Raw genomic sequence first — 10,000 nt, forward strand, 5'->3', positions numbered from 1 at the left:
GTCGTCTCAAAGGTCAGATGTAGTTGCTTGTTTTGAAGACATTTGTGTGTGTGTGTGTGTGTGTGTGTGTGTGTGTGTGTGTTTCATACGTGTAAACGTGTTGATCGAGTGTTTGTGAGTGTGTGTGTTTTATTCAAGTGTTACGAGACGTGTGAGAAAGTGTGCAGGCTGTTAGCATGTGTTCAGTTATTTTAGTGTGTGTGTGTGTGTGTGTGTGTGTGTGTGTGTGTGTGTGTGTGTGTGTGTGTAAAGGTCATCCAGCTAGCTAGCATGTCACGGTAGTGAAGGTGTCAGTTTACAGAAGTTTAAAGAGGAGAGGAGGGGAAAAAGGCATGAAGGAGAGGAGAGGAGAGGAGAGGAGAGGAGAGGAGAGGAGAGGAGAGGAGAGGAGAGGAGAGGAGAGGGAGTGAGAGAGTGAGAGAGTGAGAGAGGAGAGGAGAGGAGAGGAGAGGAGAGGAGAGGAGAGGAGAGGAGAGGAGAGGAGAGGAGAGAGAGTGAGAGAGTGAGAGAGGAGAGGAGAGGAGAGGAGGGGAGAGGAGAGAGTGAGAGAGGAGAGGAGAGGAGGAAATAAAAGAAGAGATGAGGTGACAGAAAGGGAAGAGAGGAAATGACAGAGAAGAGAGGAACAAAGAGAGGAAAGGAAATGAGGAGAGAAGAGGAGAAAGGAGATGAGGGAAGAAGGAGAGGAAGAGGAAAAAGGAAGAAAGAAGAGGAGAGTAAGGGAAGGAAACAAAAAGAGCTGAGAAAGGAGAGAGGAGAGGATGACAGCTGAGGAGAGGAGGAAGAGGCAAGGAGAGGAGGAGGAGAAGAAGAAGACGGAAATAAGAAAAGAGGAGAGAATGTGTGGACTTGTTGGAGGAGGAGAAAGGTGATGAAGAAGGAAAGAAGTAAGAGGACAAGAGGAGAGGAGGAAAACAAGGAGATGAGTGCAAAGGAAAAGCAGGAGGAGAGGAAATGAGAGGAGAAAGGAGAGATAGAGGAGGTGAGGGAGAAGGAGAGCAGTGGTGGGATTGAGTGGTATCATCTATTAATAGGACCCAACAGGCAGCAGGCTGGACGCCCATAAGAGGTCCTGACAGAGCGACCAAGTCAGCAGATCTGGGACCAGCTGACAGGAAGTTGTTTATTAACCAATCAGATGAGTGAAGGGAAACAGAGGAGGAGACGAACAACGAGGGAGCAAAGTCTCCTCAGCCCAAACTGTACTGTGACCCCAGAAGCGACCAATCAGAGAGCAGGAAACATGCCGAGTCAGCAGAGACACAATCCTGCTGCGAGTGTGTGTGTGTGTGTGTGTGTGTGTGTGTGTGTGTGTGTGTGTGTGTGTGTGTGTGTGTGTGTGTGTGTGAGACGTTTGAGTCGTGAACAGCTGCTCAACTCAACGTATCAGTGTACACACACACACACACACACACACACACACACAGAAAACACAAAGATAAATTTAGACCAAAACACTGCACTCCATCACATTTACATACTTATCATTTACTGCAGTATTTTGTACACAGTAGCAGTAGAAACACCAGTATTGGTAGTAGCAGAATCAGAGAGTTGTGGTATTGGTGGTATTTTATAAAAAAATGTGCCAGTATATCTTCCATCAAAGACCTCGGGCTTAAAAACACACTTGGAGTGGTAGTGACAGTAGTAGTAATGCAGCAGTACTTGCAGTTGCAGTACTCAGTTGTAGTACCAGTCCCAGTGACACTGGTAACAGTAGTAGTAGCAGTAGTAGTGGTCAGTTCACCTCGAAAACAAATATTTTCTGAATCTGTAGCATGCCGGCAAAGCATAGCCTTCATGAGGGTCTCTACTACTGCAGTAGTACTGTAACTGCAGCAGTACAAAAGGTAGTACACACAGTAGCACGAGCAGCAACACGGCGCACTCATGTGACCCTCTTCCTCCATGTCTGCCTGCCTGCAGCTCCTCTACATCACCACGGGGGCGCTGTTGAGTCGGTCAGAGCTGAGCTTTCACTCGATCCATGTGAACCCTCAGGAGGAGGAAGGAAGAGGAGGAATACAAGAGGAGGGAGGAAGGAGGGAGGTCGCACTGTGCATGCAGGCCAATTTCCCTCAGAGGATGGTGGGAAGGAAGGAAGGAAGGAAGGAAGGAAGGAAGGAAGGAAGGAAGGAAGGAAGGAAGGAAGGAAGGAAGGATGAAATGAACTTTCTCAGACAGAACAGAGCTGCTCCTCTCTTCTTCCCTTCAAATATGCAGCAGCCTCTGAGAGCCAATCACAGCCCAGCATACTGCTGCCAGCCCATAATAGGCTAATGGGATGCCTCACCATGGCAACTGGGCCCAACGGCCTCACAACAGAGCAGACAGAGGGCCGAGAGGGGACGACTCGTGATGCCGCTTCACTTTTTCTTCATTCTGTCTGAAAACTGAAAAGTTTTCAAACTGTTCAAAGTTTCTGCAGACAGGAGGACGATGTGAGGACGGACAGGAGGACATTTCAGCCTCAAACAGGTGTCCGCTGATGTCTTTAAACTCACAAAACTTCTCAGGTTTCCTGGAAAGAACGAAGCGATTAAAGATTAAAATGGATAACTGTTAACTGCGTTCGGTGGATATTTGACTTTTTTGGACATTCAGTTCTTTGCTGTGACGTCTGTTTTCCTGATAATTAAAAGCCTAATGTGACACCAAATGAATGTATAGTGCTCCTCCTCCTCCTCCTCCTCCTCCTCCTCCTCCTCCTCCTCCTCCTCCCGGTCTGCCGTTTCAGGGATGCTGCTGCTGTGAAATGGATTCCTCCCTCTGACTCTCTTGTTTTCTGCCTCCATCGTTCTCCTGCTGCATCACAACTTTCGGGCCTTTTGTGCGACGTCTCTAAATTTATCTCCTTAATTGGCAACAAAACATTTTGAATTTTGCCAAACCATGGAGGGAATTCATCACACATGACGGCTCGCCTCTCTCTTTCCATCCGTCGCCTCCGTCCAGCTCTCGTCTCTTTCCTTCTTTTTGTTCTCCCCCTCCCTCCCTCCCTCCCTCCCTCCCTCCCTCCCTCCCTCCCCCTTCCTCTCTGCCCGTCTGAAGACAGTCGAGTAGGAAAATCTCGCGTTTCACATTTCAAAGGATGCTCCGCTGCGAAATGGATTCCTCCTCCCTCCCCCCTCCCTCCTCCCTCCTCCCTCCCCCCTCTGCTCCCCCCTCCATCCACACAGGCCTCCTCTTTATTTTCCTGCAGCAGCATGTGAAGTCAGGCCTCGCAGAGGGAGCAGCTCCACATGTGGAGCTCCGCTGAGACTTTCCTGTTCTCCTCCCTCTCTCGCCTCCTCCTCTCTCCGGTTTGCATTGTAAATAAGCATTAAATAAAAAAAGGTGCGGGCTTCGCGCGGCCTGCTCGCGGCTCTTTTTCCTGCTTTGTTCTACGATACTCGCAGGATTCTGAGAAAATGACGCAACCGTTTCCAGGGCGTGTTGATGGAAATCAGCATCAGATCGTGGGCCGCCTGCAGGAGGCCGTGTTACTCCCTCAGCGTGAGCTCAGAGGAGTCACGCTGCCGCAGAGACTCGCAAAACCAGACCGCCAACTTTCTGCTGCAGCAGGTGAGCTCAGGACAAAGAGGCGCCGCCTGAATCACCACGCGGGTTCTGGGATCCAGTTCTGGGTCCGTGGACTCCTTCAAACCTCTGATCAAACCGTCCTTTAAGAACGACGGGCTGAGCTGAACCTGCGGCTTCCCTCATCCTCACTGAGCTGACAACAAGGAGGCAGAGAGCAGAAACATGTCTGAGACTGAATTAAAATGTGATTCATTAGTCGATTAAAGCTGCTTCGGGCCCTGCGTTGTCTCTCGCACGGCGAGTGTTGAAGCCAAAGACAATTTTCCGTTGGGCTCCTCTGACTGCGTCTTCAGAGGCAGCAGGAAACAGAAGCTCCTCTGCCAAACCCCAAAAACTGAGCACAAAAACAAATACCAGGAAAAAATAATTGAGAAAATTGCTGTGACATCTAACACATTTCTGTCTGTCCGCCTGCCTGCCTGCCTGCCTGCCTGCCTGCCTTCCTGTCTGTCTGTCTGTCTGTCCGTCCGTCCGTCCGTCCATCCATCTGTCTGTCCGTCTGTCAGCCTACAGTCATTCCTTCCTGCCCACACCTCTTCATACCATCACCATGACTGAGCTGAACACTCAGAGTCTGAGGAGGCGCAGAACATTCGCCTTTTTGTCTCCAACAAACGTTTCATCAGAGGCCTAACAGCCGCGCGGAGCTGTCCACTGACGTCCACTGATATCCTGAAAACATGGAGACATCTGCGTCTCAGAGCGCGTCGTTCGTCTTTACGGGGTTGAAACCTGCAGACACACTGAGCGCTTTGGCTCCTCCCCGCTGATCGGCCGCTCGTCAGCCGCCATCTTTCCACGCTCAACAACAGACTCAGCAGAGCTCAACGTGTGAGCGTTCCTGCTGACGGACGCACGCGACACGAAACCAGAACACCAAGCGAAAGCTCGACCTGAGCGAGGAGCAGCTTTCAGCGGCTGTGATTGGTCGAATGACACCAGAGTTAAAAATGTGACGTCATCAGAACCCAGCAGAGGTCACTGTAGGTGACACATGCATCGCACACACACACACACACACACACATACATACACACACAAAGACAGACAGACACACAAACACACACACACTGCTGCAGAGACCGTTGAGTCTGCTGGTGGAGGCTGGACCTTACTGATAAATGACTGGGCGTTGCTCTGTGTGTGTGTGTGTGTGTGTGTGTGTGTGTGTGTGTGTGTGATGTGGATGGATGGTTTAAAGTTTTCTTCCCACTTCCTGTGTAACCCCCACCACACACACACACGCACACACACACACACACACACACACACACACACACACACACACACACACGCACACAGGGGCAGTTTGGGTCTTGTGCTCCCATCATGGCTGACTGGGGACCTGGTTAAATGCTAACTTCCTCTGCCCGAGGTTACATGGTGTGTGTGTGTGTGTGTGTGTGTGTGTGTGTGTGTGTGTGTGTGTGCGCATTTGTGTGCAGCCGATCCGTGCACAATAAAACTTCAGCTTTACTTTGCTGTGTTGATTATTTGTTGTACTTTATTGTCTCGTGGACCCTTTTCTCTTGTTTACAGAAGGTCAGAGGTTAAAGGTCATGGTGGGAATCTCTCTCTCTCTCTCACAAGCAGCAGGCAGCAGCTCTGAGTGAGGGTCTGACGCTGGACAACGACAGAGTGCGTGCGTGCGTGCGTGCGTGCGTGCGTGCGTGCGTGCGTGCGTGCGTGCGTGCGTGCGTGCGTGCGTGTGTGCATGTGTGCGTGCAGGTGCACCTGTGCATGTTGCCGTTGGTGGTGAAGGTCTGTCCACAGATGTTACACTTGTAGGGTCTCTCCCCGCTGTGGACCAGCATGTGTCTGTCGAGCGACGAGGCCGAGCTCAGGCACTTCCCGCAGATGCTGCAGGAGTGGTCGGTCGCTCCGGTGTCGGCGTTGTGCTGCGGAGACAAACGTACGCACAGCTGACACCAACGGCGGGAGGAGGAGCTGCAGCTCGCAGCGTCACAACTAGGGCTGGGCGATATGGCTGAAAACTGTATCACAATATAAGTGTTTTATATCGGTCGATATCGATAATTATTGATATTTTTTATGGCCTATTTAAAATAAGGACCAGGAGAAAAATACATTCAATTTAAACATTTTTATTTTAAATTGAACCTTCCTCTGATTATAATCCCTCAGCTATCAAGGCAGAAAGGAAATGTCAACACAACCATGGAAAACACTCGAATAATAAATGTAAAAAAAGTGTAAAAATGTAAACAGAGAAACCTGAGAACTTTTTTTCTGCAGGTTTAGTGCAGAAAGTTCACGAGCTGATTCACCTTCTGCTGAATAAAATGTTTTCAGATATGTGCAGTGTTTTAGAAACACAGCAGAAACTGAGGTGGACTTGACTGAACTATAAAACCAGCCTCGACATATGAACAACTTCAGTCGCTCTTCTTACTCTAAACATACATGAACTGTTCAGTTATATTTTTATTATAAGAGCTGTTTGTAAGCTGGCTTCTCCTCAGTGCTCAGTGAAGCGTGTCTTTAGCTGTATGAGATGCCGCTGCCTCCGTTACGTCTTCGTGCCTTTTAGATGATTTGTCATCAGGCACTGAAGCAGATACCTCTGCATGGCGGTCAGCTGCTTGTCGGTGGGCTGCGGTTGGCGGACGTTGGCGAATACGGCTGCGCTCCAAAGAGTGAGCGCGGCTAAGCTGGTTCAATAAGTTTGTGGTGTTACTGGTCTTGGTGGGGACGACAGTCTTGCATAAGTTACAGACCACATTGGTCTGACGACGGTCCGACTTATAAAATCCAAAAAACTCCATACTGAGCTGACTTTCCCTGTTTTATTCTTCGCTCGCTGCAGCGCTCACTTTCTGTTTCTCATCTTACTCCTCGCGGAGCATCAAACACAAGACGACATGGCACAACCGAACTTGATAATGTTACATGATTGGCTGTTAGCGTGTCTCTCTCACTGATCAGCGATTACTCCCTACGTTGCTCAGTTACCTGAGAGCGAGTGCCTTTGTTCATGCAACCAACCTCGCTTCACAACTTCAGGTTTCTTCCAACGAAGAAAAAAATTATCGAATGCTTTATCGAACGCATTTTTTATTGATATTGATGACGTGTCTATCGCGAGACATATCGCTATCGTTATATCGCCCAGCCATAGTCACAACTGAGCTGTGTGATGTGCACGGTCACCTGGTGTTGTGTTTACCTGTCTGATGTGCATGGTGAGCTGGTGTTGAGTTTGACAGTTTTTGTCACACAGTGGACAGATGAAAGCTGAGTTCTCGTCTTTGGTGTCCTGGAGAAAACACACACACACACGCGCGCACACACACACACACACACACACACACACACACACACACACACACACGTTAACATTAAAACCTGTTGACAGTTTTCACAGTCTTGACTGACAGACTGACGTGTTGTTGCTGATGATGAGTTCAATAATAAACAATAAATAAACAGCAGCGACGTTCAGCCTCAGTTTGACCTGATGAGCTGAAATCAGCTGATCTCTGATCATCACAGCGAGCTGGAAAACACCTGAGTCACTGCAGAGCTGAGAGACTCCACCCTGCTGCTCGACAGCACGCGCACGCGCACGCGCACGCGCACACACACACACACACACACACACACACACAGTACAAAACATACACACATACACACAGTACAAAACACACACACATACACGCACACACATACACACAGTACAAAACACACACACACGCACATACACACAGTACAAAACACACACACACACGCACACACATACACACAGTACAAAACACACACACACGCACATACACACAGTACAAAACACACACACACACGCACACACATACACACAGTACAAAACACACACACACACACACACACACACACACACACACACACACACAGACTTACTTTATTACACACGCACACACTTGTTGGTCTGCACTGCTCATTATGTGAGGAAATGTTGGGAAAATAATCTCTGCAATTGAGTGAACACACACACACACACACACACACACACGCATGCGTGCGTGCACACACACGTACGTGTACACACACACACACACACACACACACACACACACACACACACACACACACACACGTCCGTTCACACAGCCTGGGAAGCTGTGCACTTCCCTTTTCCTGTTCCAGCTACAGGAAGTGATGACGAGACATGGAATGCTGCAGTGCATGATGGGAGAGAGAAGAAATGTAGCGCAATGATGAGGCAAAAATGACAAGAGGAGAGGAGAGGAGAGGAGAGGAGAGGAGAGGAGAGGAGAGGAGAGACGAGACAGGAGAGGAGAGAGAGAGAGGGGAGAGGAGAGGAGAGGAGAGGAGAGGAGAGGAGAGGAAGAAAGAGAGGAGAGGAGAGGAGAGGAGAGGAGAGGAGAGGAGAGGAGAGGAGAGGAGAGACGAGACAGGAGAGGAGAGAGAGAGAGGGGAGAGGAGAGGAGAGGAGAGGAGAGGAGAGGAGAGGAGAGGAGAGGAGAGGAGAGAGAGAGAGGGGAGAGGAGAGGAGAGGAGAGGAGAGGAGAGGAGAGGAGAGGAGAGGAGAGGAGAGACGAGACAGGAGAGGAGAGAGAGAGAGAGGGGAGAGGAGAGGAGAGGAGAGGAGAGGAGAGGAAGAAAGAGAGGAGAGGAGAGGAGAGGAGAGGAGAGGAGAGGAGAGGAGAGGAGAGGAGAGGAGAGGAAGATGTAGAGGGAGGAGACGGAGATGAAGGACAAGAAAGAAGAAGAGCAGTGACTGAACACACACGGACAGGAGCGCCACCTGCAGCTCAAACAGTGTGTGTGCATGTGTGTGTGTGTGTGTGTGTGTGTGCACGTGTACCTGGTTGCGTCGTGCGGTGCGGCCCGGCGGCGCTCTCATGGCTGCCGTGAGCGACTTGCTGGGGGAGGGGCTTGAAACAGAGACGCCATCGTTAACATCAGTGCAGCAAACAACATTCAAACTGAAAAAACTTTATTTAAAAACGCCTGAAATTGTGCTTAAAATGGTGACGGAGGTGAAAACGGCGTGCGCTCACCTCGGGGAGGGCCCGGCGGAGGAGTTGGCCGAGGTGACTCCGCTCCCTCCTCCTGCATCTCCTCCGCCGTTGATGGTTCCTGCTGCTGACATCACCGCTGACATCATGGCGTTGATGGAGGACAGGTCTCCTCCTCCTTCAGCTCCCATGATTCCTCCTCCTCCTCCTCCTCCTCCTCCTCCTCGATCTCCGTTCTGTAGCTTCTCTCCTCCACTCGCTGTCTCCTCCACCGCTCCGTTGATCGCTACATGGTGACATTTGAGGCACGTGAGGTTTACATTTCTTTTTCTTGTGCTAAAACACATCGAATTTTGAATGAGGTTTTTGTATTGACCTTTGAGGTTATTGTGCGTTTTCTCCTCCGTTAGCTCTGACTCCTCCTCAGTTCTCGCTTCTCGCTGCTCCTCTGTGGAGTTTTCCATGACGGCTGAAATAAAGACGACAACACAAACTTTAACATATATGCACAACTGATGTTTTCCAGCACGTTAGTCGACACAGAGAGTGTCGAGTGCTGGTGAAAAGCTTGCAGGGTGAATCAGACGGTAAGAGACTTAAGAAATAACAGATTTTAAAAACACATAAAAGTTGAGCTTTGAGTGAGTGCTGCTGTAAAGTGCGCTGAAGAGCAGCTCCTGCTAAATCTCAAAGGTCTTAAAACTCATCTTCTATCAAGTGCTTTTGCATGTCAGGTGAGGACACATTAAACGGGCGTGTTTTTCAGTGGAGTCTGGTGTGTGAAGGGCGAAGGCTGCCTGAGAACAGAACAGGACCTCTGAGCGCTCATTTCCCAGCCTGCTCATAAACAGACCTCACAGAGGACTGTTCAGACCTGTTCATGCTACACAAATACACTAACAGAGTTTGTAAATCATGTCTATTAATAACTGAGCTGATCGTGAAGGCTAGAAATCTGTAAATGGACAGAAAAAGAAAAGCAAAGAGGGTTCAAAATCACAAGAGAGAAGCAGACAGGAAGTAGTTTGAGGACAAATTTGAGGCTCTTATCACTTTGTAAAGTCTTCAATTCAGATCATTTCTGCGTGTCCACACATTTTAAGGACTGTAACGTCGTTTGACCGCCTTCAGCTCTTTCATCCTTTGCTGGTTCCTTCTAGTTTGTGTGTTTGTTGTGATGTGAGACAGCAGAGGACGGCCGCTGCGACCTTCGATCTATCTATAAGAGAACCAGAGCAGCTTGGCTCAGCACCGACTAGACCAGAGGGGACGAAGTGTGGAGTTTACAATGCTCACACCTGTCTCCACACATGGCCGAGAGACAGAGACACACTGCAGAGAGAGAGAGAGAGAGAGAGAGAGAGAGAGAGAGAGAGAGAGAGAGGAAAGTCCACACGCTTTAATGTTTGACGCGATGAAACGGGAGATAAACAGAAACT

At 49.5% G+C, this 10,000-nt stretch overlaps 1 protein-coding gene across 2 annotated transcripts in view; it reads right to left on the minus strand.

Annotated features, from left to right (window-relative positions):
* rreb1a (ras responsive element binding protein 1a) overlaps nt 1–10,000 on the minus strand; it is a 54,799-nt gene that overhangs the window by 11,173 nt on the left and 33,626 nt on the right. For both annotated transcript variants that reach the window (XM_070985877.1, XM_070985878.1), the window contains 5 exons: nt 8,938–9,030; nt 8,604–8,847; nt 8,408–8,477; nt 6,773–6,862; nt 5,320–5,483 (listed from right to left, as the gene is read on the minus strand). In XM_070985877.1, coding sequence (XP_070841978.1) covers nt 5,320–5,483; nt 6,773–6,862; nt 8,408–8,477; nt 8,604–8,847; nt 8,938–9,030 — 661 coding nt within the window. The remainder of the gene's footprint in view (nt 1–5,319; nt 5,484–6,772; nt 6,863–8,407; nt 8,478–8,603; nt 8,848–8,937; nt 9,031–10,000) is intronic.

This window comes from Chaetodon trifascialis, chromosome 18 (assembly GCF_039877785.1).
Source record: "Chaetodon trifascialis isolate fChaTrf1 chromosome 18, fChaTrf1.hap1, whole genome shotgun sequence".
Classification (NCBI taxonomy): Eukaryota; Metazoa; Chordata; class Actinopteri; order Chaetodontiformes; family Chaetodontidae; genus Chaetodon; species Chaetodon trifascialis.